The sequence below is a fragment of the Vulpes vulpes genome, chromosome 13 (assembly GCF_048418805.1).
Source record: "Vulpes vulpes isolate BD-2025 chromosome 13, VulVul3, whole genome shotgun sequence".
NCBI lineage: Eukaryota > Metazoa > Chordata > Mammalia > Carnivora > Canidae > Vulpes > Vulpes vulpes.
The window spans coordinates 63595025-63615838 of NC_132792.1; the positions used below are offsets into that span (position 1 = coordinate 63595025).

At 35.4% G+C, this 20814-nt stretch overlaps 1 protein-coding gene and 1 long non-coding RNA gene across 3 annotated transcripts in view; one reads left to right on the forward strand and one right to left on the reverse strand.

The window, feature by feature from the left end:
- Window positions 1-20814, forward strand: part of LOC112931817 (uncharacterized) — a 53344-nt gene that overhangs the window by 4974 nt on the left and 27556 nt on the right. For both annotated transcript variants that reach the window (XR_003237368.2, XR_011996637.1), the window contains one exon: window positions 4230-4342. This is a non-coding gene — a long non-coding RNA (uncharacterized lncRNA). The remainder of the gene's footprint in view (window positions 1-4229; window positions 4343-20814) is intronic.
- DNAJC5B (DnaJ heat shock protein family (Hsp40) member C5 beta) overlaps window positions 8821-20814 on the reverse strand; it is an 82295-nt gene continuing 70301 nt past the window's right edge. Inside the window, exon 6 of the mRNA XM_026014568.2 lies at window positions 8821-10155. Coding sequence (XP_025870353.2) covers window positions 10061-10155 — 95 coding nt within the window. The 3' untranslated portion in view covers window positions 8821-10060. The remainder of the gene's footprint in view (window positions 10156-20814) is intronic.

Consider the following 20814-nt stretch of genomic DNA (forward strand, 5'->3'; position numbering starts at 1 on the left):
CTAGGAAACTAATATAAGATTGATGAGGGAAAAGAAGTATGCTTTCTTTTCTGTATTTGTTGGTATTGTTTACATTTGTGTTTAACTATATGCAAGTTATTTTATATAATATGCGGGGCAGTTTCATAATTGTCATCTAATAAAAATTGCTTAGAAGTGAAGGAACTGATGACCAAAGATATGAAATGACTTACATTCAGGGACAGAATTGAGTAATGGCATATGAGATCTCAGATCTATTGAGTCACCAGCTAGGATTCTCCTTAGTACTAGTTGGTCTTCCTGTCCTCAACTGGACACTTGAGTTAGAGAGACTGGACTGTGGGACTGCTTCCTAGGAGGAAGGAAGTTGAAAGGCAGTTTCTGATGTTAGGCAAGGTTATACAATGACAGGACATTCTGGGAGTAGCAGTGTTCCATATATTAAAAAGAAGTCTCTTCTTACCTCTAGAACTCAAAGATAAAATCCCTAAGATTTGTTAACAGTGGTGTTCCACAAAATTTATTTAAGATACCCTGAGATCTGAAGGAAAAAGAAAACATTGTTCAACTTGAAAAATACCTCACATATAGGCACATGAAAGAACTTTGAAGTTCTTCCTTTCAGATGAGGAAAACATTCCATAGATCAGGAAGCTCTATCAGGAAATGTTAAATAATTTCTTCAGTATGATTCTCCAGATTGGGGGAGCAGGGCTGAACTCAGAAATACTGATTGCTCATACATGGCTTTCTACAAATGTGTACTGTCTCCAAGAAAGATTCCACAAGACTGGAATGAGAACATGTGCTTATTGTGAGAAACCACAGAGATAACATTTCCAAGGTCAGAAAGGGAACCATTCTGGAGAACTCTGTGGGAGATACAGTGGATTTGTGTTATTTGCATTAGTTAGGTTCTACATAGTTACCAGAAACACTGGTTTGGTGAATACTGAACCATCACTCCTAGGGGAAATAAAAGTTTAAGTTCCTGTTCACATTTTTGTTAAGTGATCAGTATGTGTTTGGTGTGTTAGCATTTAGATACCGTATTTGAGGGGTCCCTGGGTGGCACAGTGGTTTGGTGCCTGCCTTTGGCCCAGGGCGCGATCCTGGAGACCTCGGATCGAATCCCACGTCGGGCTCTCGGTGCATGGAGCCTGCTTCTTCCTCTGCCTCTCTCTCTCTCTCTCTCTCTCTGTGACTATCATAAATAAATAAATAAATAAATCTTTAAAAAAAAAAAAAAGATACCGTATTTGATATATATTATTGTGAATGACCGTGAAATAAATTTCCCTAACAAGTAGGGAAATTTGCAAGTATGGAATCTGCGAATAATGAGGATTAATTTCATTATCAGGCAAAACTAAATCTTGAATTATATGACAAATCACTATGTCAAAAGATCTTAATGAGACTAGCTCCCCAGCCCCCTACCTCCATTAAGGAGGTTAACAGGAACTATTTGTACTACAGGGAGATTGCAAGACCAATCCATCCAATTCCCAGGGCTCCATAAGACTTCGAGTTTATATGCAGTCTTTCACACTCAGAATAGAACTGTCATTTTGTTCATACAGTATCTTTCCCAAAGGTATGATTTGGGGGGCTGGGACTGGGAAAAGATGTTGCAGAGATTTTTTTCAGAGATTGATATTTATTCCTTTACTAAACATTTATTCAATCTCTACTATGTGCCAGGTACATATGTTCTAGTGCTGAGGATGCAGCAGTAAGCAAAACAGCCACAAATTTCTACTCTGATGGAACATACATTTTGAAGGACAGACAACAAATTGATAATAAATGATATATAGAGTAGGTTCAACAGTGGTGAGTGCCAAAGGAAAAAATAAAGCATAGGTAAATCCAGAGTGTGGAGGGTACTGTGCTCTTCACAATGACAAATTGACATAGACTACCAGAAAGAAAATAAATTACTGCAACACACACACAAACACACACACACACACACACACACACACATTTTAAATGGTGGGAGATAAAGTTCCAGTTCCTATAGGAAAAATTTGTTTGCCAAATTGTATTTCCAATGAAGAAATAATAAAGGATTGCTAATTTAGACATCTGACATAAATAATGGTATATGTTTACTAATAGAAACTTTACAATATGTACTTTATTTTGTACAATGGAGAGATTCAGTATAATTTCACTTTTTTTTAAATTTCACTTTTATTATGAATAGATAATTAAAGTCATGAAAAGATTATACATCTATTGTATGAGTGAAATTGAAATGCCTTATTTTTATATATAATAGCAAATGTTCTCATCACAATCTTGTGTAATCAGAATAATGGAATAGAATGAATCAACTTGGATTTATAGACCTATGGTATTCACTTTTAGTGCAGGAGGGACAAATTCAAGTGTAAACACTGTTTTTATATTAAATATGTAGTTGTATCTAACTTTACAGTATTCAAATGCCTTAGGGTGGCATAGTAATTAAGCAGATAGGCCTTAGAGCTAGACAACTTGAGTCCAAATGCTGGTTCTCTTGTTTTTTTAAAGTTGTAGGCTAATTAATAGCTCCAGTATTTCCATCTGTGAAATGAGGAACAATAGTACCAAATTCATAGGTTTGCTGTGAGGCTTAAATGAATTAATCTATATTAAGCACTTAGAATACTATCTGGCACATAGTAAGTGCCATATATATGTTTGCTATTCAAAAACATATTAAAAGTTTTCTTCTCACTGTCTACCATCCTGGAAAATTTTGGCAGGAACTTTACCAGAATTTTTAGTCAGGATTGCTTACTGATATCAACTACTCTAGAATCACTTTCCACCCACTTGATTAATATTGTAGTTATTCACTGGTCAGACGAGAAAGTGGCAGCCAGCTACCAAGTCCACTCAGGCTTCCCAAGTAAAGAAATGCTGCTGGGAGGAGGAGGAGGGAAGTGGAAGAAGAAGAAGAGACAGAAATATTTGGGGATTTGCTCTTACATATTTTGAGGATTTTGAGGATTTGCTTTTGAAGAAGACACTGAAAATTAAGAAAGGGAGGGATCCCCCAGAGGAATCTTAAGCTAAAAAGGGCAGTTAAAGAGAAAGGTACATAATAAATGGAGTGTGTATTTTTTTTTTAAATAGGAGAACTCTGTGAAGGATTTGGGAGAGGGTTAGTTTTCAGGAAGGACAAATGTAGTTAGAAATAAAGATCACCATGAAGAGGCAATATAGTGCATTTGAAGACCAGCCTGCTCTACCTTTTAGGGGCTAGGTGATCCTGGCAGAGTTACTTAAACTTTCTGTGGTTTAGTTTGTTAGTCTGGAGATGAGGACTGATAATACTTGTCCCATAGATAGTGTATTAACAATATATAAATATATAAAGCTAATAAAAAGTTCTTAGGGCAGCCCTGTGACTATTGGTTATTATTGTTCATTTGATAGATTTATTTTTAATTCGTGAAAGAATCAATCATCTTGTTCAAATACAAATACTCCTGTGATCCTAAAAGCCATCACTTCCCACCTCCTTTCAAATCCTTTAGTTTGGGGAATGGGATATGCTAAGACAAGAGATAAGAGAAAACAAAGAAAATCAGAAGACAAGCAGGGAAATTAATTGTTATTAATTTTCTATTAAAACTTTGCCCTCTTCCTCAGAATAACCTGTATCTTTCAAGTTTTGGTACCTAAAATTTTACTTTCTAAATATACTATATATTGAATCTAAAAAATAAATCCCAGGGGTACCTAGGTGGCTCAGTCAGTTAAGTGTCTGCTTTGGGCCCAGGTCATGATTGGGGATCCTGGGAACAAGCCCCATGTAGGGTACCCTACTCAGTGGGGAGTCTGCTTCTCCTCCCTCTGACCCTCCCCCTTGCAAGTGTGCACTCTCTCTCCCTCAAATGAGCAAATAAAAAATCTTAAAAAAATAAATTCCATGCTAAATATATTTTTAAAACTTTTGAAATGAAGGCGTTTTGCATAAAACTGTTAATGTTAATAAGTTAATCAATATGTAAACTTAATATTTTTCAGTTCCTAATGGCTTTCACCTGTTTCTTTTAAACCTAGGTTAGTTTTGAAATATTGCTTTCTGCAATTATAATAAATAATCCTGAAAAATGCCAGTTTAGTAAATAGCTAATGTATACCTGCCTGAATAGATCATTCTTAAAAGAAATTAAGAAAATGTTGGAATTTCATTCCCAAAGTGAAAATCTACACTAAAAATTTTCCCCTCAATCATTTTTCACCAGAAAAGAAAGTGCATTATAGATCTCTGAGAAGAGATGAATCTGGACAACATTTCAGTAGTGGAGATTATTTGGGCACCAGAGCAGCTTATTCAGAAGGATAAAACCTTCACCAGGTAAGATCCCCTTTTCCTGGGCCTGGGAGTAAGGATGTGCCTGAGGTGCTCTGAGACATTGAAGATGATGATAAGATTTTCAGCTATTAGAAAGCTGAGTTGGCAGCCCTAGCAATGTGCAGAATGTGTTAACAGCTGTCCTATTACTGTTGATTTGATTCTGGGAATTTAGTTTTGCTTCTTGGGTATAGCCCTGAACAGCATGAAAATTCCAGAAAGTTGTATCACACCCATTCATTTGACACTGAGCATGTTTAGGTCTCTTTTTGAAGAAAAGCTTTTTTTTTCTTCCAGAAATGGCATATGTTGTTAAGAATTAATCAGTCAACAGGGATTTATTAGTTCCTACTTCATTTTTAGCAGTGCACAAAATACAGATATAAATTCTGACCCTATGATGTTCTGGAAATCACTGCAAATTTGAGCCTTCTACAATTTGGAAATGGGTTCATTATACAGAAACTGGTTATACATTATTTAATCTAAATCTAAATTTGGAGTATAGAACTTCTCAGAAATAATATACAGATAAATGTTATTTTGGTGCTTAGGAGGAGTACTGGCTGGAAAAAGAGGGGTTTTGGAGAGGAGGACTTTGTTTCTCGAATAAAGGTTTTTCTTTGTTGGAGGAGGACTAGTGATCTGGAGGTGGATTTGCCTTCATATCAATGAGGAATAAGAGGGGAAGAGCTGAAATTTTTTAAAAAGATAATTCTGTAATTGGGTCAGAGACTTGATTGGGTGCCAAGCTACCATGAATTTTATATTAATTAAATTGTTTTGTTAATATACTAAGCCTCCCTGAAATCAGGATTCTAGCAACTTTTGCATTTCTAGCAGCTAGGAATTTCTTCATTCTATGACACAGGTTAAACATTTATCCATTTAACAAATATTCCCAGGCTGTCTACCATGAATCAGGTACCATGAATCATTATCTTAAGCACTGGGGATTCAGCAGAACACAAAAACAGCCAAAATCTTTGCCTTCATGGCAAGCAGAGACAGACAATAAGCAAGATTTAAAATATGTTAGTGAAAGGTATTTAAGGAAAAAAGTATAGGATAGGAAGCGTGAGGTAGGGTACAGTTCTAGGTCTGGGAAAGCCTATGAAGAAGTGACATCTGAGAAAAGATATTGGAAAAGTCTCTTCATGGTCTAAATACATTATATGTTCTAAATTAATTCTGACTCAGACCTGTAGTTTGACAAAATAGTGAGAAATTTCACCTCAGCCAGGTTTTGAGAGCCCCCAGCCCAGTTCCTAGGGATGTATGGGGTCCTCGGGGTTTCTGTCTTCCTCCTCCAAGTGCATTTCCAGCCCCTCATCTTGCTCCAGCCTGGGTACTCCTGAGGTCTCTGTGTCCAACCCTGCACGGTTCCTTTGAGGGGCCAGGTGTGTGTACAGGAATCTTTTGTTATGGCTAAAAAGCTATGACTTAATTTTGTCTCTCAGGCATCCAAATGCTATCTCATTGGAGGGGCTCTCCCCTGTGGGCATGTTGCCAGTGAACTGGGGAGACCCTGGGGCCTTGGCCCAGCCCATCATAAAGATATTGCTGAAGGTTATTGATCTCCTCATGGGAAAGAATTCAAGGACAGACACAACGCAGTGGATAAGTAACACAAGTGGGAAAGTTCATTAAAACTAAAGTATATTCACCAGATGTTAGAGAAGGTGACCCAAAGAGAGAGCTGCACACCCTGGGGTTTAGGTTTCTATCTATTGACTGTTGCAAACTAGGGAGTGGAATATTCCAAACTAGGGAGTGGAAATTCCTTACAGGGATTTTTTGGAAGCAGTTTCGGACTTTTTTTCCTTATTTGGATGGGGGTTTTCTGACATGGTGTCCACCATCTTGGGCCTGTCTGGTTTGATCTGGCTTCTTGTGGAGTGCTGCCAGGACAGGCCTCTGACTTTCCTGATAGCTGGCCATGACTTCCTCATTGCTGGGCTCCAGGTGTCCTGTTAGAATTTAACTAACTGCCTACTCTGAGACACAAGTCTGGGCACTCTGGGAACTCCCCTCAAAACTCCCAAACCCATCTTTAACCTAGAGGTCCCTCATAATGGGGCTACTTCTCCTCCTCAAGTTTCAGCATTTATCTTTCTAACAGCCCTTCAATTAGCCCAAGCACCCAAACAAAAGCCTGGGTGGTGGTTTTTCAGGTGTCTCTCTACCTTTGTTTTTAACCTCAGGTTATCCTAGGCTATCCTAGCAAAGAATTGACCTTTCTAAGATGAATCTCCTTCTGAGATTCCTTTGAGTCTTACTAAAGACAAAACAAAATTAATGTCTCAAATTACCTTGCCATGCATTCCAATAATGAAATGTGGTCACTATGAATTATTTCTATTTGTTAATACACTCAGAATTATTTGAAATACACTCTGTTCCCCTTTGGCCTATTAGCATTATGATGATTTGTGCTTGAATTTGGCATGGAGGAAGGAAGACATTCCTTTAAGAATATTGTTACCAAGACTGCTATTATCTGCTATCTCTCCCTGCCCCACCAGTTGAGGGTAGATTTACAATACTTCAGTTTAGGTAAAAAAAAAAAAAAACAAGTAAATGTAGAGATGGAGTTGATAGTGGCCAGCAGAGAAATTAGGAGATTAAAACAGAGGAGTGGGGGTCAAATGGAAGAAAGATAGGAGTGCAAGAAGGGAGAAGAACCAGAGAAATGGAGTACTTAGAAACAGGGAACAGAAGGGTCAGAGGAGAAAATGAAGCTAGACGCTCAGGATGAAGGAATAAAAAAAAGAAATCTAGAATAAGGAGTGAGGTTAATAAAGAAACAAGTGAGGAGCATTGACTATATTAAACTCATACAATCTGAAGGTCAGAGTTTGACATGGATGTCACTGGGCAAAAATCAAGGTGGTGGTAGGGCTGAATTTCTTTTTTTGGGGAGGCTCTAGAGCAGAATCCACTTCTTTAAGTTTTCCAGCTTTTAGAGTTTGCCTGCATACTCTGGTTTATGGACCCTTTCCTCCTCCAACTTTAAAGCATATCTCTGATCATTCTTCTATAGTCGCATCTCTCTTATACCTGGGAAAGATTCTCCATTTCTGAGGAGTCATGTGATTAGATTGTACTCACTTGGATAGTCAAAATGCCTTTTTCCATTAAAGGTGACATATTTGCTGGTTCTGGGAGTTAGGATAAGTACATCTTGGAGGGGGCATCATTGTGCCAAACATAAAGATTTTGTAGCCCTAATTGGAACCCCCTCTGTAGATCAAAATATCAGGCAGTGCACTATCAGGTGTGTGTATTTCCAGGCTAGGAAACATCAAATATGTTTTAGCATCCATACATTTAAAATGTAGAAATAAAATCAAAGAATTAAGATATGTCTATTTTGGTAAAGAAAAATGCATATATATTTTTATTATGTTAAAAATAAATAGATGAACTTTGAAACCTTATACAAAATCCCTTACTCTGATAACCTGAAGCCCAAGACTAGCCAGTAAGCCACTGAAGTGCTGGTTCATGGTGGGCATGTTTTTCTTGGTGCTTCTCTGCTAAGATGTGTGTAGATTCAAAATAACAGCAGGTGACTCTGGATAGCAGCTTCTGTTGATCCCTACATGGTGCCTAAGTGGCCTCTCCTCAGATGAAGAGTTGATCCTTGTTTCTATGTAGCTTAGGGGCATTCTGCAGATTCATTTCCTCATTCATACACATTCATGTCCTTAACATTTACCACATATCATTGTAACTAGTAATTAGCTATTTGTGGGGAACATTAACTAGAACCCCTTTATGAATTTAATTCCACCATCTGATTCTGATTCTGATTCTGATTCATCCCCTGTTCTCATCTTTCTACTCTTGTACCAGCTCTCTGGACAAGCTGGTAGAAGTAAAAAATTCCATGTAAGAAAAATGAGGTCTGGGAGAGAAAAAGGAACTTTGTGATTTAGGTTGCTATTCAAAAATAGGCCTGACCTTTTTGCTTAGAATGCTCCAGGAAGGAAATGTAGTAGCTCAAATTATCCACAGACAGGGCTATTTATCTTATGTTCCCTTCAAATGGAAAGTAGTCCTTGTTTGTTGAATACAGAGTTCCAAGCACTTGCTGGTTATTGTTAGTACTAGGTATCTTCAAGGGTTTTGTTGGGTAAGAGTTTATCTACATAAGAAGTCACATTATGTTTGTTTGTGTGTATGAACATATGCAAATTCATGTAAAACTACCTTGTATTTGTCAAATAATTGACTTTGTAGGGTACTTTCACCTCAGCCATTTGAACTCGTCTCACAGCAACTTGGAAGGTGGTCAGGTAGGAAAACGGAGTCATAGAATAATTAGTCATATAATTCTCATCTCACTTGGTGACAGGGCTAGGTAGTAAGAGTTTAGATTAAAACCAGCTTTCCTAACTTTCCAACCAAGACTTTTCCTACTTGATTGTGTCGATTAAAAAAAAGTCCAGTAACTCAAGGGTTAAAGCAGAGTTTTAATGACTTCAGAACTGTCAGAGCTATAACACCAATTTTCACTCAATGTATATTTTAGGCTCATTTGACTGCAGTTTGGTGATGGTGGGAGTAAGAAACAAAAAACAGAATGGCATTTCATGCAATATTATATAAAAACATAACAAGATCTTGAAAACCACAATATTATATAAAGAACTAAGAAAAAACAAACACTTTCTGTACTATTTTAGAACATGATTTTAGGATATGGCTTTGACCACATAATGAATATAAGGATCAAACAGTTAATGCAGAAATGACCTTTGAGTTTAATTGTTCAACATGCATAGAGCTGAGCATTTTCTGGTCAATGTAATTATTCCCACCAAAAAGCGGGTAAATGATATGCCTTTAAATCTAATGTTAGGCTGTAGAGTTTAGAATTCTACCTTTTACCCTATATGTTTCTTTTCCTCACTCTGTCTAATATAGGTCAGTTGTACAAAAACTGTTTTTACTTAGAAATGATCAACAGATTTTTAGGGGCTGGTTTGGGCTTAGTATGATTTTCTGGATCATTTATAACATTTAGCCAGGTTGAAATTTTGTTTTTGTTTTTATGCCAGTCTAAAAGTACACAAAACCTGTTTCTTCCTGGTTTTACTCATCAGTTTTCAGTAAATGACAATTTTTAATCTTTCAAAGAATATACTTTAAAATTAAGTGATAGTTGTCTTTTTTACATAATAATTTCTTCCTGCCTCTTGAAATATTTCTGTAGCCATATTAAACATTGACAGGGAAAAATCTACACACACACACACACACACACACACACACACAAATTCCTCTTAAATTTCCATGTACATTTTGCTAAAGATATTTATGGCAGAGAGGAATATTGCATTCAGTTAAACAGATGAGAAGTGGCTTCAGTTTGGAGTGCTACTTTAGTCTGTAAGGAATTAGATCTAGGTCACATAAGGACAGGCTCATAAAGCCTGTCCAGTGCCACCATCTTACCTCATGTAAGGAGCATAAAACAACTCTTCAGGCTTTTATTCATCAAAATGGAATGTGTTTCATTAGGAATTCTACTCAAAGAATGAGAATGCATACTGAGAAAATTATGTAGCAATCATCTTTCCCTAACCTAAAAAATAAAATATGAATGTGGAAAAGTTCACAGCATTTCATGCCCCTTACCCTGTCCCACCCATGACCACCTGGAGACATGGCTGAACCAAGAGGGGATATTGTGGGCCCTCAATGGTCTCAATATTAAGAGTCTGTGCAATAACTTCGAGGTCCTTCTCTGATTAGCTGTGTTTTCTCATTTGCATTTGTAGGCTGGAGAACAACTGGAAAGTCCACATCTAAAAATAAACAAAGCAAAGCAATAAACACCCTCTGATCATGTTACATTTCCTTTAATGGGGCAAGTGGTAGATATTTTTGTTGAAATGATGATTGGCAAGCCAATTCATTTCATAAGATATTGAGGATGCCTGCCCTTTAAAGGACTTCAAAAAGGGGGAAACCCTGTCTTTAATCTTCATTTAAGTTTTATAAGTTATAGAATTATAAAACTAAAGCACTGAACCCAGCTTTCAACTTGAGGCAGTTGCTGAACCTGGTGAACTTGAATTTTAGTTTTCATCATCTTGTGGGATGAAAACAGGTCCACCATATATGTCATTTAGACCCTAGTGTATATCTATATGATAAATGGCCCCTAAAGTTGTTCAGCATACAATTTTATATACGGCCCTTGGTTGGGAGAGAGGTCAAAGCCCAGAGCTTGCTTAGATGAGAGTCTAATAGGAAGCTCCCCACATAAAGCTAGTATCCAAAATGGTTATGCACTCTCTAAATCATCATACCCCTAAATCTACAAGAAAATTTGTTGGTCTTGAGTTTTGGTGTTAAGAGGAAAGAACCCCTCTACAAATACTTAATAGCAAGCCAATGAGCACACATATTGGCACACCAAATTTAAGTATCTTTATGTTCTAAGAAACTTCATGCTGATTGTTTAATTTAAAATGGTGCAGTATAAAATGTGTTCCCAAGCACATAGCAGAATAGAATAGCCCCACCTTCAACCCAGACCTTAAAGAATCACTAAAATATTACTAAAATATATGAACTCAAGGTAAAAATGAACAGAGATAGAGGGGAGATAGAGATAGAGAAATAGAGATCCTCATAAAATAACTAAAAAATTGTAAGAAACATGAACTCAGAAAAAAAGAAAGAAGGAGAGAGTGAACGATTACATACAGAAACAACGCACATTGAGAGCTAATAGAAACAACAGAAGGCCAAATCAGACCCAGAAAGACTTCCAAGCCTGCACTTTTAAGATGCAGAATTTTTTAAAAATTAGATGTTTTTTTAAGTGATCAAGTGGTTTTGAAACTAATAAAAAAGAACTTGAGATCAAAACATCTGAAAATTTTAAAACCTGATGAATGGGTTTAACAGCTAAAGAGAGAATTAATGAAGTGGAAGACATATCTGAGGAGGTTAATCAGAATGTAACACAGAGGAACAGAAATAAAATACGAAAGAGGTTAAAAGACATGAAGAATAGAATTATAAAGTCTAACATATTCTGGTAAGACTTTCATAAAGAGTAAAAGAAAAGATTAAAGGCAATATTTGAAGATTTAATGGCTAAGAATTTTCTAGAAAGATACCAATCCACATATCCAAGAACCAGATAGGATAAATTAAAGAAAAACTCATATTTAAAACTTCTTAGTGAAAAACACCAAAAACAATTTGTTTTAGAGAGAGAGAGGCACATATGGCAGAGTGGGAGAGGAGCAGAGGGAGAGAGAGAAAAGTAAGCAGGCTCCATGCTCAGCACAGAGCCTGAAGCTGAGCTCACCACAGAGCTTCATGGGGGCCGGGAGGGGGGTGCTCTATCTTTCAACTCTGACACCATAACCTGAGCTTAAATCAACAGTTGGACACTTAACTGACTGAGCCACCCAGGTGCCCCTCAAAGACAATGGTTTTGATAGCAATCTTATTTCTCAATAGCAAATATGGAAGCCCCAAAACTATGGAATTATAATTTTTATTTGCCAAAGAAGATATCAACCTAAGTTTGTTTACAAACTGTCTTGTTACTTTAAAAGAAAACATAGTATAAAGGTATTTTTAGATAATAAAAGTGGAAATTTACACCAACAGACTCAATTTAAAGATGTAATTCAGGCACAAAAACAGTGTTACTAGATGGAAAATTTGTGCTGTAAAAAGGAATGATGAGTAAAGAAAATGGTAGATATGTAAACAAAAATAAGCAAGACAGCAATAATAATAATTATATACAGAAATAATAATAATTTAGGAGACTTAAAATTAAGACAAAAGTAGAATACAAGAATAGTGTATAATCAGAAAGAAAATGACCAGAATTAAAATGTTACAAATTAAAATGTTACAAAGTTCTTGTATTGTTCGGGAAGAGGTAAAGATAATACTTAATTTTAAACTTTGATAACTTAAGTATGCTTGATAAGTGTTTAGGATAACCTAAAAGAACCCTTCTAAACTGGAGGAAGGAAAGAAATGAAATATGAAAAATATTCTATCATTATAAAAGAAAAAAAGGAAAAAGAAACAAAAAATATGTCAATTTAAAGAGATAATTAAATATAACTAATTATAAGTATCTAGCCCTAGTAAATAATAGAGCTGGTATTCAAACCTAGGCAGTATTTCTTAAGAGTCTGTTCTCTAAAAGAATAAAAGAGTAAGTTGGTAGAAAAAAATCAAAATATATCATCATTTATAATAATATAATAATACAATAAATGGACTTATAGTCTATTCAAAAGAAAAAATGTTCTCAAACTGAATAAATTCCATTCCCCACCATATGTTGTTTACAAAATACACATCAAAAAAAATAAGGACAAAAAAAGTTGAGAGTAAAAAGATGTAAACATCTTTACCACACAAACACTAATAAAAAGAAAGCTAAAATATATTAGCTTAGCTTAATAATTTAAGCTAAATTAACTAAAGCTAAAGAGTAACTATAAAATATAATTTTCAATTCACCAAAGAGATATAAAAATTCTAAACTTATATACACTAATAGCCTCAAAATACGTGAAGCAAAATTGATAGAACTTTACAGAAAAATAGAGAAATCCATCATCACAGTGGAAGATTTCAGTGCTTCTTTTAGTAACTGACTGATGAAGCAAACAAAAAAATCTTTAAGGATATAAAAAATTTGAAAAATACAATGTTGTGGACTAAATTGTGTCACACACAGACTGCCCCCTCTCTTGTTAGTTCATGTCTTGAAATTTTAACATCCTGTACCTTGAATGTGAACCATATTTGGAAAGAGGGTCTTTGAAGAGGTAATTAAGGTAAAATGAGGTCCTCAGGCTAGGCATTCATTAAATATAACTAATGTCATTATAAGAGGATATTAGAATACAGATACACAGAGGGAAGACCATGTAAGACATGAGGAGAAAATGGCCATCTACATGCTAAGAGAGGCCTCAGAGGGAGTCAACCCTGTGATACCATAAACTTTGACTTCTAACCTCCAGATTGCAAGAGAATAAATTTCTATTGTTCAATCCCCCTTCTCTGTGGTACTTTGTTAACAGTAGCCCTAGGAAACTAGTACATATAATAAATTTGGTTTATTTAATAGTCCTATATGGAACAGTGAACCTAAAAAAGTGCAGAATGTATTATTTTGAAGCAATTCAGGACATAAATTTCTAGGATGTAAAGCAAGCCTCAAGATATTTTGTACTATTTTATCATGCTTCCTATAATTTCTGATCACAGTGCAGTGAAGTTAGACATAAACAACATAAAGAACCTGAAAAATCCCCCACAGGTTTACAAATTAAGATACACAAAGGCCTAACTTATAGATCAAAGAAAAAATTATAATGTAAATTAGAAAATATTTAAGAACTCAGATTTTAAGAACAATATAAAATGTGTGTATGACACTAAAATGGTACTTATAGGAAACTTTATAGCCTTAAATAAAAGAAGAAAAAAATAGGGATCCCTAGGTGGCGCAGCGGTTTGGCGCCTGCCTTTGGCCCAGGGCGCGATCCTGGAGACCTGGGATCGAATCCCACGTCAGGCTCCCGGTGCATGGAGCCTGCTTCTCCCTCTGCCTGTGTCTCTGCCTCTCTCTCTCTCTCTCTCTCTGTATGACTATGATAAATAAATAAAAATTAAAAAAAAATTAAAAAAAAAAGAAAAAATAAAGAAGTCTAAAAATTAAGAAGTCAGAAAATTAACAATAAATTAAGAGAAATAATAAAGCATAAAAATTTAAAAGAAACAAATATACAAGAGAATCAAAACCAGAAGTTATTTATTTGAGAAGACCAATTAAATTTTCCAATATCTGGTAGAATGGCTAAAAAACAGAAATAACCAATATAAGGAATGACAACTGGAACAGTAATGCAGATCATAGAGATGCATAAAGGTGATAAAAGGAAATCTTGAAGAATTAATTTTTTAAAAAGATAGCAAATCTAAATGCCCTATAAACATTAAATACATTAAATCAGTAATTCAAAATTTGCACAATCACACATTAGCCCAGAAAGTCCTATAAATCCTGTAGAAAAAGAAAAATCCAATAATACACAAACTCTTTAAAAGTATAAAAAGAAGGAATGGTTTCTAATTTATTTCATGAGGCATAATCTTGGTATAGAACTCTATAAGGAAAGTTCGAGAAAGGAAAATTATAGACCAATCTCAATCATTAACGTAGATACAAACATCTAAGACAAAATATTTGCAAACCCATTTAATAAAAAGAATAGTTAATACATTTTGACTGCATTGGGTTTATCTCAAGAATACAAGATTGCTTTAACATTGGAAAAACAATTTATATAGTTCCTCACATTAACAGATTTAAGGAGAAAAATCACAACCATCTCAACTGATGAAGAAAAAATATTTGATAAAATTTCAGGCTCATGATAAAGGTTTAACAAAAAAGGAATAGAAGACAATTTTCTTAACCTGATCAAAAGCCTACAGCAAGCCTTATAATTGGAATGCAATCTTGAAAGTACTTTCTCTTCAACATTTTACTGGTAGTTTCAGAAAATACAGAAAGGCAAGAAAGGGAAAAAAAATCACAAGGGATGGGAAGGAAGAATCAAAACTATCACTATTCACAAATGGTATAAGCAGTTATGTAGAAACCCTGAAGAATTTACAGATAAATAATTGGAAATAGAGAATTTAGCTAGTTTCTTTAATTTAAAATCAGTGTTTTAATGGCCACAATAGCCAAACTGTGGAAGGAGCCTCGGTGTCCATCGAAAGATGAATGGATAAAGAAGATGTGGTTTATGTATACAATGGAATATTACTAAGCAATTAGAAACGACAAATACCCACCATTTGCTTCAACATGGATGGAACTGGAGGGTATTATGCTGAGTGAAATAAGTCAATCGGAGAAGGACAAACAGTGTATGTTCTCATTCATTTGGGGAATATGAATAATAGTGAAAGGGAATATAAAGGAAGGGAAAAGAAATGTTGGGAAATATCAGGAAGGGAGACAGAACATAAAGACTCCTAACTCGGGGAAACGAACTAGGGGTGGTGGAAGGGGAGGAGGGCGGGTGTTGGAGGGGAATGGGTGACAGGCACTGAGGTGGACACTTGACGGGATGAGCACTGGGTGTTTTTCTGTATGTTGGTAAATTGAACACCAATAAAAATTAATTAAAAAAAAAAAGAATTGTTTAAGCATGAAAAAAAAATTAAAAATCAGTTTTAAAAAGTACATTTCTATATGCTGAAAAATAAGTAGAAACTAATATTATTTATTCATAACTGTATAAAAATGGAAAAAGTATTCAGGAATAAATGTAACCAAAGATATATAAGATCTATCTTTAGCAAAGCCAATAAGGAAGACCTGAATAAATAAAGGGATATACCATGTTACATGTTAGAAGACTCACATTTTTTAAAATGTCAATATTATGGAATTGATCTACAGAATTCTACTGCAGAATTGATCTACTGCATTTCTAAGTAAGATTTTGAAGGTTTTATTTAAATACCTTTTGTTTTAAAACTTGTCAAAACTGATTCTAAAATTTATATGGAAAAGCAAAAGTCCAAGAATATGTAAGACTCCTCTGGAAAACAGGGCAGGAAGACTTGCCTTAACAGTACTGGGAATTTTTATAAGTGGGCCTGGTTGCATACAAACAAAATCAGCAGTGAACCAGAACAGAAAGTCCAGAAGCTCCTCCATACATCTATTGAATCTCAAGGTATGTTAAAATCAAGACTAGAAATCACTGTGCTGTGACAATTTGCATTCTATATGGAAAATAAATGAAATTTATTTATATACATTTAATAAATGTAACCATACATCATATCACATGATGATTAAACATGTAAATATGAAAGGTGTGTAAATGTTAAGAGCAGGCGCTCTTAACAAACTGTCCAGGATTCTAGATGTTTTCCCTCTATCACATTTCATTTCAATGGTATGAGACCTTGTCTGAACATACCCCATTTTGGGGTTCTTTGCAAGTATGATCTCTGCACGACTTCTGCTTCTTTCAATTCCTTGATAAAACTATTTATTATAACAGTCCAATATGACTGTAACTGGTTTGCCTGGCATGAAGAACATCATTTGCCATCTTACCATAGGTTGTAGGGAGACATTGTGTCAAAGGCTTTGCTGGTATCAAGATTCATCCCTTTTAGGGTTCTTCATCCCCATAATCTCCTACCCCTTAACTCCTCATTTTTTTTTTTTTAAAGCTCCAGGAATGGGAGAGAGTTCATAGATTATAGTGCGAGTCCATCACGAAAGACTTTGAGAGCCTAGAACAGAGTTGTTCAGGCAGCCACTGGCTCAGCTGGGCCCCTGAGACTGTAGGAGAAGATGTGTAGAATGTTTTATTATTTTTTTAAATTTATTTATGATAGTCACAGAGAGAGAGAGAGAGGCAGAGACACAGGCGGAGGAAGAAGCAGGCTCCATGCACCGGGAGCCTGACGTGGGATTCGATCCCGGGTCTCCAGTATCGCGCCCTGGGCCAAAGGCAGGCGCCAAACCGCTGTGCCACCCAGGGATCCCCTTAACTCCTCATTCTTAATGTCATCAGCTTTATTTTTTTTAATGGTTTCTTTTTTTAAAAAAAAGGATTTTATTTATTTATACATGAGAGACACAGAAAGAGGCAGAGACATAGGCAAAGGGAGAAGCAGGCTCCCTTTGGGGAGCCCGATGTGGGACTTGATCTCAGGACCCCAGGATAATGAGCCAAAGGCAGACTCTCAACCACTGAGCCACCCAGGCGACCCATGTCATCAGCTTTAAATGTCACTTTCTCAGGGAAGCTGTCTTTACCTGCATCTGTTGGTTTGTTTTGCCAGGGTATTCACAGATAACTGGTTCCTATTTATTATCTTGCTTCTGTTCCTTGTTACACTGTATCACAAATCAAGCCCCCTAGTGTTTATTATCACAGCCCCCATGCTTCTTCTTTGGTGTGCTTATTTGTAAATTAACTAGCTCTTTGTGTCATTATTTGACATATGTCTCCCCATGTCCTTTGTTGGTTGTAAAATCCAAGATAACAGGGGCCATGTATTTCTTTTTTCTAGCTCCTACTGCAGTGTCTACAAATATTAAGTGCTCAATAAATGTTTGCTGTGGAAAAATTATCTTGATAAACCTGTCTAGTAAATTTGGTCACTGAACCTTTGTAGTGAAAAATTGAAGAAACTTTGGATCCACTTTGAGCTGCTTTTGGGGTAGCATTCTGAGCTGACTCACTGCTTGCTTGATATATTCATATGAAGAAGAAACAAAGGACTTTGTATTAATTGGTTCTAAGAGTTTTTTCCCATGAATTATTTTTAGAAATGGGTTCCTTTTGGTTGGGGGCAAGGGGGTAGGAAGGAAATTGAGTGGGGTTGGTAAAAGAGGGAAGGTGAATTTAATCTCTTCCTTGTGCCCTTTTCCTGGGCAGCAATGTATGTTGAATGCTAAAAAGCAAATGTAATAAATGTCTCAATATCTTGGCTGAGAGCAAGAGTCTAATTATAAGCCATATGGCCTCTTCAATCAATGGCTGTGAATTTATTTGGGTTATATCCAGGTAAGTAGCAAGAACATTTAACCAATCAATAGATTTTTCTATCACTGAATCTCATATTTTTAGATCCAAGGTCAACACTATATATTCTTCTCTTTAGATATCTTCTTCCCTCTCCTTCCAAAAAAAAAAAAAAAATGAGGAAATCATGATTGCACAAAAAAATCTTCAGGGTTTAACTGGAGTTTTCACTCCATTGCCTTCATTCAGTTTGGAAAAAAAAACCAACCAACCCTAAATTTAGCTGTTGTATTCTTGGTTTGTTTTACCAAGGTGTTTAGAGACAAGTGGTTCTCATTTATGCTCTTGCTTCTGTATCTTGTTACTCTGTCTCTGCCTCTCTCTCTCTCTCTCTCTCTCTCTCTCTCACACACACACACACACATACACACACATACACACACATGTAGACACAGAGTCCCATGAAGCAGAGTACCTCAAGATGGTCTACAAAGTTCTCTTGTCTAGTATTCTGATTTCATTGGGTCTTCAGCTAACAGAGGAGGATAGGGTCTAAATGAGATAGTTTTAAATATACAAAATTTCACAAAGTGGAACAACAATTAGAAGTTCCACTTCTAATTTGTGAACATTTAAAAGCAAGATAAATCACCTGATATCCATTACCTTTATCTTTCAAGTTTCAAATTTTCCAAGATAAAAGAAAGAGGGACAATGGTCTCCCCCTAGACACTTTCTTTCTTCTATTTGATCCTGATTGATTCATAAGAATAATAGCATTTCCCTGTGTTCCTAGGATCCCACTGGGAGTATATTTTTTAGAAAGAGATAGATATCAGTTTATAAATTCTATAGGTTCCAGCTAATATTGAAGAAGCCACTGGACTTATCCCTTTTATTTCCTAAGGGTAGACGCTGGATTATATCCATGCAGATAGTTGAAAGAGATACAATAACTAAAGCCAATCTTTCCTCCCTACTACCAGTCCTACCCTGTATCACTATTATCAAACAGAAACTGGTACCATTTTATAGCATCAAAAGGTATCTTAGGCTTTAGCCAGTGTGAAGGAATAGGCATGTTTGAAATATGCACTTACTAAAAAAATCCAAGAAAAGTATAGACTTTAGACATAAAACTAGATTTATTAAGCTATCTCAAGGCAGGTGAAAAACATTTTTAATGTTCTTTTTAAATAAGTTAGTTGGTTTAAAGAAGAGTTTGATATTTTAAACTTGGATTTTCATAAGTTAAGAAATATCTATAATATTATATACAATGTGTCCTTAAAAGTGAAGTTTGAGTGTTTAGTCACAGAATTCAAATCAGAAATATATTCCTCTAGTTAGCTCCTGTTCTTTCTTCTTTGTTAGTCTAGTTAGGCATAAGGAAGCAACAAGTATTAAGCAGCTATAATTTGTATTAAGCAGCTATAATTTGTATTCTGGAGAGAGGATAATCTCATATTAGTTTTACTATACTTTTTATCTTGGCATTTCTGGAAATTATATTCAGAATAATATAAGAAGTGCTAACCATACTTTTTTGAAAATTAGTATTCAAATATGAAAAATAAACTTTCAGTTATAATCTTCATATATTGGCCAAATCTCCAAGCACAGTATAATCTATAGCATAGCATTTTGATTGATAATTAATAAAAAACCCTTGCTCCACCTACTTCTCCCCCCACCCCCAACCATCTTATCATCCTTTCAGTCCTCCATAAAGGCAGGTATTATGCTCTGGAGGCAGTTTGTTCTATTCCTTACCAGTGAGTATCAAGCTTGAAATAAGGATTTGTAGTCCATACAGAGAAATATTTTAGCAATACTGGCTACATAAGTATCAAACCCAATGCAAAATGAAAATGTGGTGCACCTGATTCAAAAGCTAAGAATTTGAAGATCATGACAGCAGAGCAATAAACCAAGTGTTGGAAATCCTAGTCAGTGCAATAGAGCAAGAAAAATAAATAAAAGGCGTACAGATTGACATAGAAGAAATAAGACCATTTCTATTTGCAGATGACATAATTGTCATCATAGAAAATCCAGAGGAATTCACTCACAACAATACAAATTAGTAAGTGAGCTTAACAGGAACACAGGATACCAAGTTAATATACAAAAATAATTGTAAATATTTGTGATGAACAATTGGAAACCCAAATTAAAAACCAATGCCATTTACAGTAGTTCTCCCCAAAATGAAATACTTGGGTACCCATTTAACAAAATATACACCATCTCTGTATGCTGAAAACTACATTACACTCATAAAAGAAATCAAATGAGATGTGAGTAAGTAGAGACACATGCTGTGTTGGTGGATTGGATGATTCAACATAGTAAAGATCTCAATTTTTCCCAAATTAATGCAAATTTAATGCCATTCCAATTTTTCAAATTGGTATTTTTTTGTAGATTTTAGACAACTTGATACTAAAATTTATATGGAAAGGCAAAGAAACTAGGATCACCAAAACAATTTTGAAAAAGAACTAAGTTGGAGGAATCACACTAGCTGATTTTAAGACTTACTTTAAAGTTGCAGAAAGCAAGGTGGTCTGTTATTGGTAAAGGGATAGACACATAGATCAATGGAACAGGATAGAATCCATAAATAGGTCCATAGAAATATGGCCATTGTTTTTTGACATGGGCAAAGACAATTCAATGGAGAAAGGATAATCTTTTCAGCAAATGGTGTTGGAATAATTAAATTCCATTTGCAAAAAAAAAGAAAAAGAAAGAAAAGAGAAAGAACACAAGATAGCAACCTCTGTTCACCACAGCAACTTCTTGCAAGACACATCTCCAAGGGCAAGGGATACAAAGGAGAAAAAAAAACTATTGGGACTTCACCAAGATAAAAAGCTTCTACACTGCAAA